A 22748-nucleotide genomic window follows, 5' to 3' on the forward strand; every position below is an offset into this window, starting at 1 on the left:
ATAGAAATTTTCCCTTTTGTATTTATATTTTTTTTTTTTTTCTTTAAGAAAATGTTGAATATGGTTCATGAGGAAAGCTGCCAGATTCTGGAACTGTCTGAACGGCCTGTCTCAAAGGTTCCCAGTCTAGAGAGTACTGCGCTTCAGATTCAGAGAGATGCCTGGTTGAAAGAACGAGAGAATCTGCAAGAAACCATCCAGTCTCTAAGCGCTGCGTTGGCACAGGCTGCAGGAAAAGGAAGCCAGGTAGAATATCCTGACTACTAATCATTAGTCCCTGTTCACACCTAGACGATCTGTGAACATGCATCACTCAGGGCAGCAAGCAGTTCTATTGCACCGTAACACTTAGGTTAATGGTAATGAAAGGGTTAAAGGACAACCACACTCAGCCCAATATTTGCAGTGATTAGGAGTACATTCAACGTTCAGTAGGTCTCTTCACACACTGATTTATTTTTTTCCAGCATGGTTCAAAAATCTATGAATTTCGTGAGTGCTGTTTTTTTCCTCTCGTGAAAAGAGAAACTTCTCTTCAGTGTACGTGGAGTGATATCGGGCACAGTAAAACGTTACATCAGGATCCTCCGCAATAAGCAGGATCCAGGATCCTCAGCAATAAGAAGGACCCCTTACTTCAGGATCCTCAGCAATAAGCAGGAGTGCAGACCAATTTTGTGCACCTGTACCACCCACCTAATTTTTTGGCATCTTTTACTACATCACTGTAGTCGCCTATGCATTTCTTCAAGTGTAGATTAATTTAGATACAATCCTAAACATTTCAATCAGTTATCCCAGTAAATAATAATGTGTGTTTTTAAGAAAATGCGTGTCTAAGTCTTGGAAGTACGTATACCACAGACCTTGGTATTTTTCAGTTCATTCATTTTTAAATTTGGAGCATAACTTTGAGTTCTTTAAATATTTTAGGAGAGTTCTACCTCAGACTGGAGAAGGGACTTATTGCAAAGTGTTCAGGCTCTTTTGGAAAGTGAAAGAGCGTATTTACGCTTGGAACTTCAGTCACAGCTTCACCATGGCACTGGAGAGCGCAGTTCACTGTCAGAAAAGGTAGAACACCTAATCAAGGAGCAGGTGAGTCAGAATCCATGGACAGAACAATTCATTTATTGTAAAGTTTTCCCCCAGATATCTGGCTGATTGATTGACATCATTTTAGTTGATGCATATACAATGCAGTAGGTGCTATGCAGAAATCTTGAAGTAAAGCATTGTCATCACTTCTCCATTTGTAAAATGAAAGAGGCGGCTTATTCTTAAATCATGGTCAGCTGTTTTGCTCTGAGTTTTTAAAGTCCTTGTGGCCAACTGGGTACCCAGAGCCATTTAAAGTGGACCTTTACCCCCTTTCACTAAAGTTATCAGCATGCAGCTGTGCATGCTGATAGAAATGCTGATCTAAAATCATTCATTAGGTAAACAAACATGTTTTTATCCACTTCCTGGTCCACTTTGGCACAAATGATGTCATCATGCCCAACCATTGCATCCTGGGAAGGTTATATCAGCAGTGCATTGCTGGGAAATCATCTATAATCTCACAAGATCTCAGGGAAAAGCATTTTCCTCCCCTGAGATGATGTGCATGGTCACATGTGCCAGAGTTCCAGGAAGTAAAGGAAGATGGATTAATCTGCCCTTAGTAAAAATGGCCACTGTCAGAAGACTGGTGATGGAAAAAAAAAGGTATGCAAAGAATACAAAGCCGGCAAATATCTAGAAGTATGTGTTTGTAGATTGTCATTACTAAACATTTCTAAAGATGTCTGTTTTGAAGATTTAGGTAAAATTCCTCTTTAAAGTGATAGATTAAAAACCTTTTGCATTTAATATTTCAAATGCTGATTTAAATTGCTTACAATAGATGCTGCTCCTTGATCTTAAGTTTTAGTTTCCTGTAGAATTAGCTGGCTCCCTGAGCACAGGCCCTGATATCCTGTTTTAAGTTGGCTCCTTTCCTTGCAGGGTCCTATGGACACACCCTTATTAGTTTTAGTAAGCTGTGTGCGTCTCCACAAACACACAGGCACAGCAGAGCACACCACTTCCTGTCCACCTCCTCCCCGTTATTCATTTCTCCCTTCTCTAAGCTGGTTAGATGAACAGCTGTTGGAAACTGCTCTGCCCCTTGTGATCTTGTACTGGACAGGAAGTTGAGTTGACAGATTTGGAGCTGTTTGGAAACATGACTGTAAATGCTTAGGGAAAACTAAAAAGACAAACTTTGCTGGGCATTGTATATTTGCTTTATCTGGATCCATTTTTAAAAAAAAAGTTTGAGAGTTTAATCCTACTTGAATTGATGCCCTGTATATATAAACCATAGGTTCTGGCTGTACAGTTGGCTAGAGGGGTGTTTCAAGAATACTATGCCCACTGGCCATAACATAAACTCTAGCTTTTGGATTTGTGATCAAAGTAATATGTCAGTACTTTACTGTACGTTATCATTATAGAGGAATGGTGTTTTCTTTCTTTTGGCCCACCTTACTATAATTTACTATGTACATTGTAAACGCATTCTGCTTGTCTAGTTAATAGTCCTAAATCTTCTGGCTTTCAGGAGGAACAAAAGCGCCTCATCTTGGAGCACGTCCTAGCCATGGACCGTAGCAGCCTGTTATCTGAAATTCAAGATCTACGTGCACAGTTAAGAATGGCCCATCTTCAAAACCAAGAGAAACTGCAACAACTACAAGATGCCCTCTCCAGTTCTGAAGAAAAAGGGCACACAAAAGATCACCAACTGCGCAAGCAAGGTAGGTACATAGTGGTAAGAGGCTATATGACCAATAGCTTCCCAGGGAGTTGACTTACTCTGGCAATTTGTTGCACCTTTATTTAAGCTTTACCCTAACCTGTCTATATGAAGTGTAAAGATCTGTTTCTAGCTTGTTGGATAGCTAGTAGTTGGGAACACAGGTTCACTAATGTAGAATGGATGCAGTCCGTGAGGGAACACATAGATGATAAGCACTCTCAGACGTTGCTCATCTATCTGTTCCCTCACAGACTGCATCCACTCTACATACATATTTTTGTCAATAACCATTTCACTTCAGCCTGACTCTTCGAATACCTGTCAGACATAACACGTCCTGGACCTTTAGGTGCTAGAATAACTAACTGGTCTGGTCAGTGCTTGCACCAAGGAAAGTCAAAGGGTAAACCGTTGCTCAAAGGATTGGCTGATATGACTTTCTTAATAAACTGTTTTTGCCCTTTTGCAGTGGAGCTTTACCAGTACAAATTACAGCAAGAGGCTGCTATTGCTGAAGATTTAAAAGGTTCCTTATTGCGGGAACAAGAGAGGTCCACAGAGCAGCACAAGCTGTTACTCCAGGAACAATCTACTGTGTCTCAACTTCGTTCTCAATTAGAGGAACTGCAGTTGGAGCTTGAAAAGCTGAGAAGGCAACAGAAAGAAATGCAGATCGAATCATCCAAACTAAGGTGTGATGAGTATTTTTGGGTACTACTCAAAGTAGTTTTTGTATTCATTCTCAAGCTGGACATTCTGCATTTTCCTTAAGTACAAAAGATAGATAAAAAATGTTTTTAAATGTTTATTGCATTTTATAAGTTACAATGAAAGTATACAACAGCACAACAACCTACAGTCTACCAGAAAATAGGGGACCTACACCCAGTTGGTATGTGTGCTAGAGACCTAGCCTAAGACGATCACAGCAATATGTAGAAGGGTGGTCCCTAGGAGAGTCGAGAGCCACCTCACATCTACGAAGGATAAAATTTAGAAGGCAGTCACAGAAGACCTAACATAAGTAAATAATAAAGGTCAGCGTCTACTGCAGAATTTGATTGCTCCAAGCATCCCACACCTTATTGAATATAGCCACACAACCACTATGATAGTAACTGCCCTGAAATAGGAAAATTTTCAGTCACCAATTTCTTCCAAAACTCTATAGAACTTTAGATGGTCTGAAAACTTTGACCAATATCAGTGAGCCTCTTCAATCATAACTAAATAACCCATATTGGGTGTGTCAGAAATTTGTGTGGGCACTTCATCATGGTTTTACTGCTTGTAACACAATGCCTATTCTGCAGTTCACATGTGTCAATTCCTGCCCCGAGATTAATTTCATCACATCGGTTTTCCTTAAACTTCATAAAATGAAAATGGAGAATTTGTCCATAGTAATTAAGTTCTAGCTGTTAATTTTATACATTTCGGGTTAAAATATGAAAGTAAACATTTAGATGTCATAATGAACTTGTTTGCTATTGTTGTGGGAAAACTGAGTACTGTGGGCTGTCTACAGAAGGGTTGAATACTAGGGGGGAAAAAATACTTCAATAATAAGATTTTTGTTTATTTCCCCCATTTCAAAATTGTGTAGAAATGAGCTGGAGAGCAAAGAGGAGGCCGCATCTGTTCTCATGCATACAGTGCAGACTCAACGGGAGGTGGAAAGTCAAAGGTTTGAAGAAGGAAAACATCTAATTCAACAGAAGCTTGCATACAAGGAGAAGTCTCTGCAGGTGAGGCATTGAAAGTTGAATTCTGAATGAACAAATATTCGTTCTTTTTGTAGATGAAGGTGAATCTAAAGCCAAGTCTGTTTTGAATAGAGTGGTAAGAGGTTGGAATCCCTGTTTGTTTGTCTTTTTTAATTGCTGTTTGTCCCCACTAGGGGATTCACCCGATCCATTTGCTCTGGTGATCATTGTCAACAAAACTGAAAGTGAGGGAAAATCGTAACCAGAGCAGAATGTTAGGGAAGGAGCAAAGTCCCCCTGTTTGCTGGATTGGAACCCAATAGTAGGGAACAATCCCAGAAGGAGAGTCCAGGCTGAGGTACAAGAAAGGATAATCCAAAATGCGTTGTCAGAGTATAGTCCGGGTGAGGGCAGGCAGCGAGTATCATAAACGGTGAGGCAAGTCAGGGGTCGATAACCAGGAGATCCGAATAGCAGGGAAGGGAGGCAGGAAACAGGAAATGAGGCGTTGTAGCTGCTTTGGGAATGGCAGAATAACTCTGCAACAAGTCTTGGCTCTGGCTGGAATTTAAACCCAGCAGGAGCCAGCGACGCCCCCGTTGTCTGGGCAACTAGGAAGCCACAGGTCCCTGCGAACCAATGGGACGGCTGGGAGAGGAGGAGTGCTCGCAAGCCCCTCCCCGGCAATGACCAGCACCCGAAGCAACTAAGAAGCCACGACAGTGCCACATGCGCACGCATGTCATGCATGCGCTCATGTGCACACCTGCAGCACGCCGCCAGGCACCAATTCACCCCAAGAAGGACCCTACGATCTCCGTCGCACCCGCCGGAGCGCAGGTAAGAGGGCCCCCCTGGTCCAACGGCACAGAAAGAACTCACTTTAGAGTTGTACAGCTACTTTAAAGCACCTGCTCACATTACCAGTAACACTTTGGGACTACATTCATCTGTCCCTTATCAAAATACTGTATCTCGTGAGTCCCCTTGCCATCTTGTTTCTGACTACACTAATAATGGAAGCAGATCCGTCCTGGAATTGCCAGTTTGCATCTCTTCATCTTCTATTTAAACCTTCAGGATGCCGCTCCGACGCATGGCATGCTTGTTGTTCCATAGTCAACGTAGCTGGCCTGCCCTTCGCCCAGCTCTGCTATTGAATAAAGTTTGTTTTTATCTAACTGGCAGCGTTTTTACAAGACTTTTATATACAGGAGTATATATTATATGATGGTTTGCCTTTTAATTAGATTCCATATAAGCTTTTAACTACTTTAACAAATGTCTGCATACTCTTGGTTAGATGAAAGAATTTACAAATCCTGTTCAATGTTGCATAGCTATAAAAGTTAAGTATTCAGATATTTTCTCTTATTTGTAATTCACTTCTAAATTAATCATCTCATTTGCTATTTTTGCAGGAGTTCTATTTGTCCCTGGAAGAGCAGAAAAAGCTTAATGCAAAAATTTCTGCAGCTTTGTTACAAGAGCAGACTTGCACCAGTAATCTCAGGAAAGAACTTGAAATAGAACAGTCTCGCTGTCAGGCTCTTCTTGCTCAGGAGCACAAAAAATTGTCAGAGACGGAGACTGAGTTGGAGAAGGAAAAGCAGTACTCGTTAAGCTTGTCAAGTGCCTTGACCCTTGAGCGAAATGTTGTGGAGCAACTTCGACAACTGCAAAGTCAAGAGCTCTGCAGACAGGAGGAAGAGCGACATCAGGAACACAAAATAGTAGTAACATTACAAAATCAATTGGAAGAGGAAAGGCGTTGTGCCAGAGACCTTGCTACCATGATGGAGAAGACACAGAAACAAGCTGTTGATGCAAAGCGTCAGTTGGAATCTGAAATTCAAGCTTGTCGTGAAGAAATGCAAAGAGAGCGGGAGGCAGCAGTTAAATTGCGTGCACATTTAGATGCCTTGCAAAGTCAAAAACAGCAATTGGACAGTGTGTTGGAGCAGCAGAAAGAGCGAGAAACTCGGCTGCAGAATGAACGAGAGCAGTACCATTCTCAGTTAATGATCCTTCGGGAGGAGGAAAGAGTTTGGGCAAAAGAACGTGAAAAAGGAATGGGCAGATCAAAACAGACAGAACTTAGCAGAGCACGAGAAGAAGAGCAGGAACGGCAGATGATGGTAAGAACTAGAAACTAGGTGTGGTCTTTGACATGGATTCTTGCAGTAATCCTACAAACAATGTTTACAGGCCAGCAATTAGTAGGCCAGCAATCTGACTCTCTCTCTGCTCTAATGGGAAATATGCACATTTTTGTTATGAACAATTGCATGCTGTCAGTCCCAGAAAAAAGCATGCAGACAGTAAAAAAAACTTTAGTTTCTTCTTCTTCCTGTGCCCATGTCACATTGGTGATTTTGCCGCTGGCTACTATTGTAGTGCATCTGCCACTTTCATAGAAGCTGCTCCATCACTTGCCAAAGCACAGAAGAATCTTTATATCTGGTTAGGGAGCAGTGTCATCCTATACTATAAGAGATGAGTGAACACTCTAGTTGCATGATTTTACTATGAGATGTATATAGGCAAAGATAAGTTTGGGTTTTGCTATAAACGACTTAAGAAACCTGTTAAGACCAGATACTCTGCTCAAAAAAATTAAAGGAACACTTTTTAATCAGAGTATAGCATTAAGTCAATGAAACTCCTGGGATATTGATCAGGTCAGTTAAGTAGCAGAGGGGGTTGTTAATCTGTTTCAGCTGCTTTGGTGTTAATGAAAGGTGTTAATTAAATTAACAGGTGCACTAGATGGGCAACAATGAGACAAGCTCCAAAACAGGAATGGTTTTACAGGTGGAGGCAACTGACATTTTTTTATCCTACTCATCTTTTCTGACTGTTAACCAGTTGACATCCGCGGTGTTAAACCCCCTTCCCATCCAGGCCATTTTTCAGTATTCAGCGCTGCGGTACTTTAACTGACATTTATTCCGTCATGCAGCGCTGTACTGAAATGAATTTTATACCCTTTTTTGGGGACAGATAGAGCTTTCTTTTGGTGGTATTTATTCACCACTGGGGGTTTTATTTTTTTACTATATTAAGGAAAAATTACCGAAATTTAAAAAAAAAAAAGTTTCCCCTATATTAAATGATAAAACATTTATTATTACCCAATTTTTTGGTAAAATATAAAAGATGGGGTCACGTCGGGTAAAAAGACACTAAACATGTCAAGCCTTAAAATTGCGTGCATTTGCAATTGGCTAGAGTCGGTGTCACTACTGGTACCATGAGGTGATACCTGGACCCTATAGAGGTTGCACAGGCCTGCCAACTCCTCCAGGATGGCACATCAATACGTGACATTGCCAGAAGGTTTGCTGAGTCTCAATAGCATGGAGAAGATTCCAGGACACAGGCAGTTACTCTAGGAGAGCTGGACAGGGCCGTAGAAGGTCCTTAACCCATCAGCAGGACCAGCATCTGCTCCTTTGTGTAAGGCGGAACAGGATGAGCACTGCCAGAGACCTATGAAATTACCTCCAGCAGGCCACTGGTGTGAATATCTCTGACCAAACAATCAGAAACAGACTTCATGAGGGTGGCCTTAGGGCCCGACGTCCTCTAGTGGGTCCTGTGCTTACTGTGCGGCACCGTGGAGGTCGATTGGCATTTGCCATTAAACACCAGAACTGGCAGGCCCGCCACTGGCACCCTGTGCTTTTCACAGATGAGAGCAGGTTCACCCTGAGCACATGTGAAAGGGTCTGGAGAAGCCGTGGAGAACGTTTTGCTGCCTGTAACATCGTTCAGCATGACCGGTTTGGTGGTGGGTCAGTGATGGTCTATGGAGGCATACCCATGGAGGGACGCACAGACCTCTATAGGCTAGACAATGAAACCCTGACTGCCATTAGGTATCGGGATGAAATCCTTGGACCCATTGTCAGACCCTCCGCTTGTGCAGTGGGTCCTGGATTCCTCCTGGTGCACGACAATGCCCGACCTCATGTGGCGAGAGTATGTAGCCGGTTTCTTGAGGATGAAGATATTGATACCATTGAATGGCCCCCACACTCGCCTGACCTGAATCCAATAGAACACCTCTGGGACATAATGTCTTTCTGTGCAAAGCAATGATGAAGGTAACCATGGTCAACAGAGGAAGAACAATGATTTCAAGCACCACCCACCTTTTAAAGCTTCCAGTCTGTTATAACTCAATCAGCATGACAAAGTTGTCTTCAGCCTTGTCCTCGTCAACACTGACACCTGTGTTAAGGAGAGAATCACTGACATAATGCCAGCTGATGGCAGGGCTGAAATGCAGTGCAAATGTCTTTTTTGGGGATTAAGTTTATTTTCATGGCAAAGAGGGACATTGCAGTTGATCTGATCTTGCTTCATAACAGTCTGGAGTATATGCAAATTGCGATCATACAAACTGAAGCAGCAGACATTGTGAAAATGAATATTTTTGGGCAGGACTGTAGAACAGTGATAATAACTTCGCTACTTTACAAAGTTGTTATCTGGGTTTATAAATGCATTTGGCACATAGTATGGATTTACATACATTGTAGCTTTTGAGGAATACAGTAATACCTTGGTTTACAAGTAACTTGGTTGGAGAGTGTTTTGCAAGACAAGCAAACATTTCTGAAAAATGTTGCCTTGATATACAAGCAATGTCTTGCAATAAGAGCAAAATTTTGTAGAAAAGCACCACCCGAATAAGGCTGTAGCAGTGTGAGCGATGAGTCTGTTTAACAACAATGCGATGTCACATTGAATAGATTCCTTGTTAAGGTTTCACAAAATGAAAAAGATTCCATTGAGTCGAGAGATAGCAGTGATTCCGTTAGTGATAGTGAAAGTCATCCTGCACAATAATCCTCCTCTCTCTTGTCCCCCTCACACCAGCCACGAAGGTACCGGTAATTGGTTTATTTTTCTTTATATTTTGTACAGTATTATATTACAGTACAGTATTGTAATCATTTTTATATTTTGGGTTGTGGAACGTATCATCTGAATTTCCATTATTCCCTATGGGGAAATTCGCTTTGATATACAAGCGCTTTGGATTACAAGCATGCTTCCGGAACGAATTGTGCTCGTAAACCAAGGTATTACTGTATATCGAAATGAAAGTTGTTGTTTTTTTGTTCTTGGAGTTCATATTTAACTAGTTAGTTTTACTAAATACCATAAGGCTGTATCCAAAATACTTTTCATTTTCTTCACCTAGGACTTACAGTTACAACATGAGCGAGATAAGCGACGTATTCAGGAGTTGCAACACATGCTGGCCGATCTGGAAGAACAAGAACGTGCTTTGGCTTCCAGAAAGAGCCAAACCTGGACAGACATTGCCAGCCCTGCTAAAAATCTGGCTTCACTAACCAGTCAGCTGCAGAGAGTCTGGCAGCAACTACTTCATATTGTACTGAAAGTGAAAAAATGGATGCCGAAGAAGAGTGACTGGTAACTTTTTTTTTTTTGGTACAAATTGTTTATGACCCGGTCTAGTGCATCAAACAATAATTGACAATGTGTTGTTTTCAGTGCACACCAAGGCTTCCCCACTGAGGCAGAAGTGACAGCTTTGCTGGACTCTCTAGCACAACTTAAGTTAGAGTTGCAGAGAGGAAATCTTCAGGTTGGTGTTTTTTTTTCCCCTTACTGCTTACCTATCTTTTTGTTGGGATTTTTTTTTTTTTTGGTGTGTCCTTTTTGCCTCCGTAATATTAGTGCTATTTAGTTGCTCCTTCATTTAGATTTGTTGGTAAAATAATTTTTTCTTTCTGTAGACGTCTGTTCCATCACCATCCATTGTGGTTGATGTTCTGAAACGTGAGAACGAGGAGCTTGCAACTACGGTGTCTCAGCTGACTAAAGAGAAGCTGGAGCTCAGAAGTCAGCTCACTAAACTCAGCACAAGCTTGCAAGAGTCTCCATATAAAGAAAAAAAGGAACAGGTATGTTTTGGTCAAAGTACTTTTGGATAATGTGAACTTTTGTTTAATAACACGCAGACTAATGCCTGAACACATTGTGATGAGAATTTTATGGCAATCTGTCTTACTAAACGTCACTTTTGGTTGACAACTGCCTATGCTTTGAGCATAGGCAGTTGTCTTTTGCTTTATTGTAATGGAACTAAATATGCTTGAAGGCCTGTGTAACCTGAGATTAACCCCTTCGTGACTGACGACGTACAGTGTACGTCGCCAGCATCGAGGCTGTTTAAACAGACTCCCGGTGACTTTTGCCACCGGGACTCTGTTTAAACTTGTAGAGCCGACTGTCGGCTTTACAACAGAAGCGATATCCATAATGATTTTAAGAGCTCTGTGAAGTCTTGGGTTCAGACTTAGTGGTGTCAGAGTTCTTCCCAAGAGTTCTTTTGAAATCCAGGTGCTATGTCTGATGCCTGTTATCACACAAGCCCCACCAGCAGTCACATATATCCCCGTTTCCGACAGCCTGCTAGCTAACCCCGGCCCCTTCCGAAAACATAAATCCAGATGGTAGCGATAGTCTATAATCCACACTACTGAGGAGAACGTGTGGTCCAGGGAACACCCGTTATTTATGGAGGGGACTCCATCAATAACCTACAATAGGTAGGTTGTCATTTGTAATCCACGGTAACGCCAAAAAAAGTCAATTGAATTAAACCAGGGCCATCCTGAATATATACAATCTGTCACACCTAGGTGACTTTTGGTTACATGCATGCATGCATACATACACACTATATAAAATATATATATATATATATTTTGCAGCACCAGTGTATGTAGGTATTTCAGATGGAAATACACAAGGACTTAAAAGTAATATATAGTGGTTTTGTAAATTATTGTTTTCCCCCATTTAATTATGGTCAGGGCTAAAATGAAAGACTTTAATATTTTTTGTTTACATAGTGTGTGTGTGTTGGAAAGAAAAAAAAAAGTGGAGTTACCACTTATTATAAAGCTTTTCTAAAACTTTTGCGCACTGATCAGTTCTTTCATTTTTTTTCTTTTGTATGCAGTTGCATTCAGATTCTATAGACTCTGTGCTGGAGGCTGAACGGGCAGTCTGGAACCGTGAGAAACGGCTTTTGCAGATTGCGCTGAAAAATGCAGAGTCTGAGCTGGGCAAGGCAACCATTGAGAACAGGCCTCAGTCTGATGTTCCCAATTCCAAGGTAATAGATTCCTACTTTCCATCCTTATATTAACATGTTGGATAGGGTTTTATCTTGCCATTCATTGGGGACTTGGCACTACATAGTATAATCATATAGGTAGATATTTCCTGCTCTTCTGTACTGTACATTTGTGAAACCGTTATCAGATTTGTTTAAATGGATCCTGCCATGAGAGAAATAACAATGATGTTGCCCTTCCAGACACTGTTCTGAGGTGGTGTTGTCTTGCCGATCGTTTACACAAATAGGCAGCTGGTGAGGTTGGAAGACCAACATTTTAGCTTCTTCCAAGTAATTGCCTCAACAAGACAATCAATGTTACCATTTTGTAAGATTGGTAAGGCTCTGCCCTAGCATTTTTAACACTACAAATTAAATGTAAACTTTTTCCAGTTACTGAGAGGCATGTTATCCTGTGATACAATCTTCCCCTACCAAGACAATATGTCTCAACATTACAAATCATAGTCAAGGACAGAGACCTTATTTTGTCTGTGTGAGTTAGTGCTATGGGCAGTGCTGCAACCTTCCCCTGGAGAGTCTATTTAAACTTGGTTTCTGAAAATCTAATTCAAATGCTTTTTTCTGTTTTCTCAGATGCAGCGTCTGTATAGGAAATATCTCCGAGCAGAGAGTTTCCGCAAAGCTCTAGTGTACCAGAAGAAATACCTCTTGCTCCTTTTGGGAGGATTCCAGGCTTGTGAAAAAGCAACATTGTCCTTGATTGCACGCATGGGTGTGTATCCATCACCTGCAGACCTTCAGTATCCTGCCAAATCACCGTCAGGCCTCACCAGATTTCGATCAGCTGTCCGGGCTGTAATTGCCATCTCCAGGTACAGATGCACCACTGTCCCTTTGAGCATTAATATGCATTTTATTTGGTTGTAACGTTAACTGTTGCTTCACGTTCCTAACTCGCCTAATAGTTTAAAGCCTGTAACACACTGCATGTGAAGCGGACTTTCGCGTGCAGTGTCATTTCATTTTTACTCCAGTGCGTCAGCTTGCATAATGGAGCGTGCCGAGATGAAAAAATTTCATCTTCAGCCAAACGGCTCGCATGTATAAATCCGTGCGTCAGGATGCTAATTCCATTCAGTTGTTAAGCGTAAACTGACTGAAGATGCTTTCTTTCATCAGGCCGCGCTCAGCGCACATACTGCATGCGATCCTCTGTGCCTGACAGCTTTGCTTTGCTCCGCACGGCTTCGCTTGCAGTGTGTCACGGGCTTAAGACCATGAAGGGGGATTTGTATATAAAGGGCAGCGATTTAAAATATTGTTTTGTTATGAATGTACAGTAACAAAGTATTTGCGAGCTTGAATTGGTTCTGTTCACTGCATGCGAGTCTATTGCACTGCTGTGATACGTTAAACTCCAATTTTGTTGTTTACAGTCTTTTCAGCTCTCTCTAACCCCCTCTTTCCTCCTTGGAACACCCTAGCACCCTTTAAACTAAACAAAAAAAAGACTTGGCACTACTCTTAGCAGCATTCAACTGTAAGTCTGGAAAGGGTCATTGATGCTTTGGGATCACAGGAAAGGGACAGAAGCTGCTAGCTTTGTTTGCAGAGCTCTAGGTGCAGTGTCATCTTGCTGAGTGCAAATGTAACTAGCAGCAGCTTTTCTCAGTGGGCACAATGTTCAACGATGGGTACTGTTTACAAAGTTTGTATGCTCAGTTAAATCATGAAATGTTGGGTGGAGTTTGTGTCAAAATTAATATTGTACAACAAGTATTATACTATTAAATAGAACTGGTTAATTGAGCTTAAAAATATAATGTTTGCATTTTGTTCCAGGCTAAAGTTCCTGGTAAGGAAATGGAACAAAAATAGCCGGAAAGGTGTAGTTGTGGAGCCAGCAGTTCAAGGTAAATATTGCATGCCATTGCCTTAGATAATGTTTTTACTAGCTGTTCGCTAAAGTATTGGTTTGTTTTACTACATAAATACTAGAATTGTCTCTCTGTACCTTTCCCCTCTCAGTGTAATATTCTAAATATACTAGTAGGTTTATACAGAGTTAACTGTATTGCCATTGAACTTTCCTTGCATTAATATTACATTAAAAACTGCTATCTAAACAATAGTCTTTATCGTTCATTAGGAGATACAGTGGGGCAAAAAAGTATTTAGTCAGCCACCAATTGTGCAAGTTCTCCCACTTAAAAAGATGAGAGAGGCCTGTAATTGGCATCATAGGTAGACCTCAACTATGAGAGACTAAATGAGAAAACAAATCCAGACAAATCACATCGGCTGATTTGAAACGAATTTATTTGCAAATTATGGTGGAAAATAAGTATTTGGTCAATATCAAAAGGTCATCTCAATACTATGTTATATATCCTTTGTTGGCAATGACAGAGGTCAAACGTGTCCTGTACGTCTTCACAAGGTTGGCACACACTGTTGCTGGTATGTTGGCCCATTCCTCCATGCAGATCTCCTCTAGAGCAGTGATGTTTTGGGGCTGTTGCTGGGCAACACGGACTTTCAACTCCCTCCAAAGGTTTTCTATGGGGTTGAGATCTGGAGACTGGCTAGGCCACTCCAGGACCTTGAAATGCTTCTTACGAAGCCACTCCTTCGTTGCCCGGGCGGTATGTTTGGGATCATTGTCATGTTGAAAGACCCAGCCACGTTTCATCTTCAATGCCCTTGCTGATGGAAGGAGGTTTGCACTCAAAATCTCACGATACATGGCCCCATTCATTCTGTCCTGTACACCCTCTCAGACCACAACCTTGTCAGTTTGACACTTGCCCTGTCCCCAACCCTGAATCCCCCTACACGGCACACTGTCACCTGGAGAAACCTTCGCCACCTCGACCCTTCTCTACTCTGCTACTGACTACCTCTATGACAAAATCTCACCCTTGACCTGGCTACTTCTGTCTACAACAGCTTGCTCTCATCCTCCCTAGACAGTTTGGATCCCCTCATTACACGCAGACTTAGAACACATCCACTACAACCGTGGCAAACAAAAGAAACCACACATCTAAAAAGACATAGCCGCGCTCTTGAACAACTGTGGCAGAAAACTAGGCTTCTGCAACACTTCACCCTCTATAAAGCTGCCTTCCTAAAATATAATTCCTTCCTCCGTGCTGCCAAACAGACTTATTTAGTCACTCTAACACACACTCAGCCAGATTTTGTCAACTCTTCTAGTTTTAACTCTACTTTGTCCCCCTCCGCCACCACCCACTAACTCACTCACTGCCCAGGACATTGGCATTCATTTCAAAAACAAAATAGATACAATTCCAGATCAGATTGCCACTGTGCAGTCACCTTCCCCTATTAATGTACCAGACCCTCCATCACACTTGTTACTTTCCTCTTTTGACCCTGTCACCACAGAGGAGGTTACAAAGCTTCTCTCTGACACCCACCTCACCACTTGCCCCCTGTACTCTGTTCCCTCACCACTACTTCGGTCACCCTCCTATTCTATCCTACACTCTTACTCACATTTTCAATCTCTCACTCTCTACTGGCATCTTTCCCTCCCCCTACTAAAGCATGTGCTGGTCACCCCAATACCCAAAAATCCCTCAATGGGCCCTACCAACCTCAACAATCTCCAACCAATCTCCTTACTCCCGTTTATCTCCAAACTCCCAGAACGCCTCATCTACAGCTGCCTGAGCCGCCACCTCGCTGATAACAACCTTCTCAACCCCTTACAGTCCGGCTTTCGCCCTCTACACTCCACTGAAAACGCCCTCTTAAAACTCATTAATGACTTACAACTAAAAACAATGGCCACTATTCCTTACTCTTGCTATTCGACCACCTGCTCCTCCTCAAAAAAACTCCACTCGTTTGGCCTACAAGACTCTGCTCTCTCATGGTTCTCCTACCGATCTAAGCGCTCCTTTATTGTCACATACAACTCTAACTCCTCCCCTCCTCTTCGTCTTTCTGTAGGGGTCCCCCAAGGCTCTGTCAGCTAATAACCTCACATGGCTTCCAATACCATCTCTATGCCGATGACACTCAAATCTCTCTTTCTACTTCACAACTCACCCCCTCAGTGTCCATGCGTGTCACTGTCTACTAACTGACATATTAGTCTGCATGTCACTTCTTCAAACTCAACCTTTCAAAAACTGAGCTCATGATATTTCCTCCTGCTCATGCACCTTCCCCCAACCTTTCCCTTGAGATTGTTAACCCAACTATCCAACCGCGCCCCCCATGCCAAGGTCCTAGGTGTCATCCTTGACTCGGACCTCACCTTTCTCCCCCACATCCAATCACTATCCAAATCCTGCCGCCTTCACCTTCATAACATCTCCAAAATACACCCCTTCCTCACCAATGAAACCACAGAATTACTCATCCACTCACTTGTGATCTCTCATCTTGATTATTACAACTCCCTCCTCATTGACCTACCTCTGCACAGACTATCCCTCCTTCAGTCTATCATGAATGCAGCTGCTAGACTCATTCACCTAACCAACCGCTCAGTGTCTGCAACCCCCCTCTGCCAATCCCTGCACTGGCTTCGTCGCCCAAAGAATAAAATTCAAAATCTTAACCACCTACAAAGCCATCCAAAACTCGGCCCCCGGCTATATCTCAAACCTGGACTCAAAGTATCACCCTAACCATCCCCCCGCTCTTCCAAAGACCACCTGCTTTCCAGCTCCCTCATCATCTCCTACCATTCTCGCCTCCAGGACTTCTCTAGAGTCTCTCCCATCACCTGGAGCTCTTTACCTCAACCTGTCCGTCTATCTCTGACTGCCTTTTGGCAATCCCTTTAAGACATCTCTTCAGGGAAGCCTATCCCACCTCAACCTAACCACTCAACCATCACGTTCTCAAACAATTCAGCCCCACACCGCTACCTCCTCATGTATCACTTCTCCCTCCCCTTTAGATTGTAAACCCTCACAGCCTCCTTACCATCTTGTCTTGAATTGTATTGTGATTGTAATGTCTTCCTTATATTGTAAAGCGCTGCGCAAACTGTTGGCGCTATATAAATCCTGTATAATAACAGTTATGCTTCTGTCTGTCGGTGAAATGGGCTTTAAGCAAACAAAAAAATAAAAGCCTACCACTTCAACGACGCCAGGACAGCCTGACGTGCGTAAATGTCCTGGCCATATTCTTAGTATCTGTTTTCAGTAGGCAGTGCTTGTTCCATACAAGCGATCTGGGCGTTTAGCCCCTCAGTTCACTTGTAGTAGCCTGTGCCTCCTGTCCACAGTGCGATCGCCTGCATCGGAACATGTGGTACTGCAATGCCATGCGTTCCAGTGCAATTGCGCAAAATTGTGCATGTCGTTTTATTCTGAAGTATACTTTGTAACTCTTGATTTGTGTATTTTAAGGATGTAGGAAAAAACGCATGTGTTTGTGCACACGTTTAAACAGAGTTTTTAATAGATGCGCACAACGCGTGTCTGCAGCTATCCCACAGTATGTTGAGGACAAAACGTGCTGAAATCTGCCAAATCGCATGTACTTTTCTGTGTTTTTGCACGCACGTATGAACTGGCAGGTGTGTGCGATCCCCATAGGATTACATGGCTTTTTATGTTTTACGCATCTGTATGCATGTAAAACGCCTATGTGTGAATGGGGACACGCATGCGTGTCACCTCCTGCTAGGTCTCCTCTTCCTTTTGTGGGTTTTATCTGTTCTACAAAAACCTACCTTTGAACCTATCCCAGATATTTCTTTGTCCTTGTTATAAAAAAAAAGTTGCATTTCTTGTGGCGATTACTTCGGCTAGAGCGGTTTTCGGGTTGTCTGCCTTAGAGAACCCTATTTGGTTATTCATAAGGACAAAGTTGTTTTAAGACAAAAGGTTTCCTTTTTACCCAAGGTGGTTTCTCCTTTCATTTAAATGAAAAAATATTGTTTGACCTTCCTTGTCTGGTTCCTGTTCATCCTAAGGACATTTCTCTTCATTGTTTGGATGTTTTGCTGGCTTCCTGGCCAATCGGGGGGCCGGTAATGACTCCCCCCCGGCTTCCCGATTGGCCAGGAAGCCGACTCCATGCTCTCTCGTCACTTGGTGATGAGGGGGCATGCAGTCAGCTTCCCGACCTATCAGGAAGCAGGGCGGGTCACCTTCAGGCAAGGGTCAGAACAGGTGCTCATCAGTAGCTTTTTCATTATCCAGGCAAGGGACAAACAAAGAGCAGTAGTCCAAGGCAAAGCACTAGGTACAGGAGCCAGGAAGCTCATGTTGTCAGAAGCCCTGAGCATTTTGAAGTTGAAATTGGTTGGCAGTGCTGTGGCATCCTATCAGGCAGAGAAGGAGAAATAGGCAGCACCAAGTCACTGTGTAGTAACAAGGCCTCCCACTGCTGGCCAGTGAAGGTGGTGTTGCAAGCAGAACAGGGCCTGTTGCCCCGCCATCACTGATGCTCAGGTTACAAAATAGAGCAGCTGTGGGGAAAAGGCAGTGTAGGAGTGTCTGTACTTTTAGTGTTTGCTTTACTGAATAAGCTTGTTATTGTACTGCATTACCATATCTGATTTTGACAACATTCTTCAGACTAATGTGGTTATTTGACTTTTTCTTCTGTTTGGTTTCAGTGCAAACTAACAGAACAGATGTTTTACAACACCTGAGTGGTACTTCATTAAATTCTCCTCCAACCCGGGATGTGGCATATGGTCACAACCATAGTTCTTCTTTTATTGGTACTCCATCACCAAGGCCATTGCCTTGGACTTCAAGACGGTTAGTACACACCTTTCGAATTGTGTGATTACCATGAGACTGTATGAAATTTCGCTGAATTTTATTTTTCTTAAATTGTCAGAATTGGACACTCGCCTGCCCTAACTCCAGAAACCTCTCCATACACCTCTCCATACACCTCTCGAGATCAAGAGCATTCGATCACAGAGTATATCCATCATCTAGAGATGGTCCAGCGGAGATTAGGTGGACTTCAAAATGGTAAGATACTAATAGATGAATAAATGTTGCCTTAGGCTAGTATTTCCAGATGATTTTTGAGGTCTAACGGTGTAGTGCATCTTCTCATATAATGGGGCAGGGTCCATTGGCTCTCTTATAGCAAGTGCATCTAACACCACCCTCTCCACAGGATGACAATGCTGCTGTCCAAGGGTGTCTTCATTGCTCCTCCATAGAGTTGGAGCCATCCTAAGACAGGAAGTGTGTTACTAGATGGATCACCAGATGACAATAAGGGGAGGGGGGGAGGAAGGAAACACAAATGTAGCCATTACTTAGATTTAGGAAATCTTGCTTGTAAAATTGAAGGTCCATTTCAATCATTTAACGACTTAATAAACAAGTACAGAGGTTTCGTGTGTTTTGCCATCAACAGCAATTTCATCTTTGGGAAAAGTCCGTTTTTAAACTTTTTTTTTTCTTTTTTTTCTTTTGTCGCTCATCGTGCTCAGTTCAGAAAACTTTAAGGATCTTTATTTTCAGCCACGTGACTCAAATTTTTAGGGCTCATTGTTCTCAGCTGAAAATTGTTTTCTTTATCATCCATTGATGGACAAGAATTCTTAGACTGTCTGGTTATACTGCCGCCTACAGGAGAAATGACACGGACAACAAAAAAGTCAGCAGTAGGCACAGGATAGCCCCATGCACAACCATCATACTTCTAGTTTTGCTAGATTTCTACTATCAGCAGGTGCTGGTAGATTCATGCCGCATATATGAAATCCTGTATCGTTTCGCCAGTCAGCCAATGGTGCTGTTAGATTCATGCTGGATAATTTTAAATCTGGATGGCTTCTTGAGTTGGCTGAAAAGCTCAGGTTTTACCATTTCATGCTTATAGCAAACTCTACTAAGCGCCACCTACAAAAAACCACGCACAACAAATTATATAGAGTCTCCTATGGCTATTAAGCTGCTGTAGATTTTTATTGCCACTTCGAGGGGCAATGTCTCTTTTTAGATAGTTTCGAGATACTATTTATTTAAGATGTTACTTATGGCAAGAGCGCCTATTTTCCTAGCCTCTCTCTCTCTCTCTCTCTCCCCCCTCCTCTCTCTCTCTCTGTGTTTAACAACTCCAGTTAAAAAAAAATTACGCTTGCAGGGGGGGGGGCTACCACCGCACTGCAATGTTTAAGTCTTTGTCTAGGCGCTAAAAAAAAGTTCCACTCGCTAGATCATCCTAGCCAGCTCCATCCTTCTGTGATGACTGAAGCAGGTCTACTCTTTTGCTGCACAGATGGAATGCTCCTGGCGTCCTCATGTCTATACACAGTCTATGCACGATGTAAAGATCCTGACACCAGGATCTTTATACCGCGGGGTAGGGGAAAGATGCTTGAGACACTGGTCTAAGACCAAGCCTGCTCAGGTGGTCTGGTGAGAATTTTTTTTTTTTTTCTTCGCACCTAGACACAAACAAGCAATAAAGACTCCAGGAAAATGTATTGTTTCTCCACTTCTTCATTAAGACCCTCCAACCCACCGACTAGGTCTTGCACTCAGTCTGCCAAATCCATGCATGCAGATAAGCCCCCAAATTCCTTTTTGTAGGGGTCCCTCAGCCTTTGCTTTTTCAGAAAGACTGATCTAATTTGTATTCTGGATGGACCTGTAAAGGTATGCCGACTATTCTGTTCATCTCTAGGTGACTCAGGCAGACCATCATCCAAACTTATGGTCTTGTTTCACCCGCTCCTATAAAGGCTCACTCTTCTAGATCTGTGAGTGCTTCTTGCTCATTTCGGCATCCTGCAATCTTTCCCAGTTTGGGAGGCTACCACCTGGTCTTCTATTTTTCTATCTTATGTTTTACCAGGTTGATTTTCAGGCCTCATCTTATGCTAGCTTTAGGCGTTCGGTCCTTGAAGCAGCTCCTTGAGCTGTAGGCAGTCCCTAGTTTTCGGCTGTCCTTTTCTTGGGCTTGTTAGCCTTTCTTGCTATGTTACCCACCCCTCTGCTGGACTGTCTTTTGGATGTCCCAACAGTCTAGGAATTCTAAGAATTCCTGTGTCCCTGAATATGGACTATAAAGAAAATAGGATTTTTGTACTTATTTTTGTACGATAGGTATGGGCAGGGTTATCCTGTGGTGGCTAATTACTTTTTTGTTGCCAGTGTCCTATTCTCCTGTAGACGGCAGTATAACCTGACATTCTAAGAATTCCTGTGTCCTTCAATCGACCACAAGAAAAGTATTTTAAGGCAAGTAAAAAGAAATCCTATTATCCTGGTGTGTTATCTTTATAAATTGAGATAATCCACATGACGTGGATATATGCCATGCCTGTAGGAGGCTGCCAGTTGGAGTGGATCTGGACCGTAGCCGCAATGATCCCAGTCAGGCTCCTGCAGGTATGGCCATTTTGGTAGCTTTTTTTTGTTTATTAATCAAATCAAAAATGCTTTCCAGCAAGTGATTTGTAATTGACTAAAATATCAAACAACACTGTGTTGTTCTGTGGTTTGTGATTGATTTAAAAATGCAATAGCTCACTTATAAATGTATCAGTTTTCCAAGCGAATTACAAATTTCTGTCATGGCCAGTTGATGCAGCCTAGTGTAAATTGATCAAGAACTCTTTAAATTTATCGACCAAGGGGTCTCTGGTGGTTTTTGTTTTTTGGCCACCTTGAAATCGGATAAAAAAAACGTGTCCTTTCAACTTTATCTTTTATTATAGTTTCAGTTACTTTAAATAGTCATGAGAGAATCATCAGGGCTGCCACTGCTGTCCTCCTGCAGTATATGCCATATGCCTTGCTGTCTTTGTGTTCATTCCCTATTGAATCACTAATCCAGCACATGAATGCAAATCAGAAAAGTCAAAAGTTCTTATCTGCATACATTTTCAGGTCAGTGTTTTGACAGCAATGAAGTTAGATGCTCAGCATAAAAACCAGGCGACCTGCATGTTCAAAAAAATCAGCTGTGGCAACCTACATATTCTTCTGTCATCACGGTTTTCTTTAGCAGGATGAATATATTAATATAGGATAGCTTTGCTAGTACAGGCAGTCCCCGACTTACATACGGCCCCTACTTACACATGGAGGCTATTACTGTAAAGCAGGGGGTCCCAGGCTGCAGCCAAAGTGTACCGCGCAGCATTTCAGTAGTTGTAATGCTACCGTGCTTGTGCCGATGAGGAGTGCCTGCCTTTTGGGTCTGGTTCCTATTACACAAAATTGTCCAAAACTAAAAAATGTTGGGCTGGAGTTGCACTTAAAAATGGATCTGTTCCAACTTGCATACAAATTCAACTTAAGAACGAACCTACATTCCCTATCTTGTTGGTAACCTGGGGACTGCCTGTATTGTAGTGTTTTAACCTGGCTTATGCCATGTAGGTTTATTTGTCAGGGAGGACGAGAGAAGGTTACTTCCAGCAATGCATTTTGTGAATTAAAAAGTATCTAAACAAAAGGAGAGCTGCACTGAACCTTTAGCTGTTGCATATTTCAATTGCTAGATCTGGTGCTACACAGGACAATATATGAGCTCCTCCCCCTGATGTGTTTCACTTAATAAGAGCTCATTTGTGCGATTTTAAACGTGCCTAATTGCTGAAATCTTTCTCCACAGGCCCCTCACCAGAACTGCCTCGTGTTAAATATGCACGGAAATAAGCACATTGGGAGCGGTTCAGTGTGTTTTTTGTTTGTGTTTTTTTTATTATTATTTTGTACTATGCAATACATCTATTTATATACAGCATTTTAGCACCTGTAAAAAAAATTTTTATTTTTAATATGATGTATAAATTTTGTAATAGAAGGCACCCTCACACAAATCAGCACAATAATATGGGCGATCACTGGTTGGCCAGTTCTTTGTAACTTTTTTTAATCATTTTTTTGTACAGAAAAATAAACCTGTTCTAATTCTTATTTGCGTGTTGCTTTGAATTAAAATTATATTTCAATTGCTGATGAAAACATATACAATGGATGCTGCTCCTTGATGAAGAGTTTGTTTCCTACAGACTGAGCTGATCCCACTGATATCACACCTAGGGTTTGACCACATGGATTATAAACCTATTCGACTCCTCCTGGCATCAGTGCATACCTTGGAGTTCCATTTTGGGTGTGCAGTGCAATTATTATTTTTT

The 22748-nt window shown here is 42.2% G+C and overlaps 1 protein-coding gene across 1 annotated transcript in view; it reads left to right on the forward strand.

The window, feature by feature from the left end:
• The window catches only part of PCNT (pericentrin), an 82234-nt gene extending 59898 nt beyond the window's left edge, over window positions 1-22336 (forward strand). Inside the window, 15 exon segments of the mRNA XM_018564603.1 lie at window positions 49-246; window positions 934-1098; window positions 2588-2783; window positions 3255-3477; window positions 4392-4533; window positions 5913-6629; window positions 9707-9942; window positions 10024-10117; window positions 10269-10436; window positions 11501-11656; window positions 12257-12495; window positions 13466-13536; window positions 18240-18387; window positions 18470-18609; window positions 22220-22336. Of these exon segments, the coding sequence (XP_018420105.1) occupies window positions 49-246; window positions 934-1098; window positions 2588-2783; window positions 3255-3477; window positions 4392-4533; window positions 5913-6629; window positions 9707-9942; window positions 10024-10117; window positions 10269-10436; window positions 11501-11656; window positions 12257-12495; window positions 13466-13536; window positions 18240-18387; window positions 18470-18609; window positions 22220-22263 (2937 nt within the window). The 3' untranslated portion in view covers window positions 22264-22336.
• Window positions 22337-22748: the final 412 nt, after the last annotated feature.

Source organism: Nanorana parkeri, unplaced genomic scaffold, assembly GCF_000935625.1.
Source record: "Nanorana parkeri isolate BGI_ZX_2015 unplaced genomic scaffold, ASM93562v1 scaffold765, whole genome shotgun sequence".
NCBI classification, from domain to species: domain Eukaryota; kingdom Metazoa; phylum Chordata; class Amphibia; order Anura; family Dicroglossidae; genus Nanorana; species Nanorana parkeri.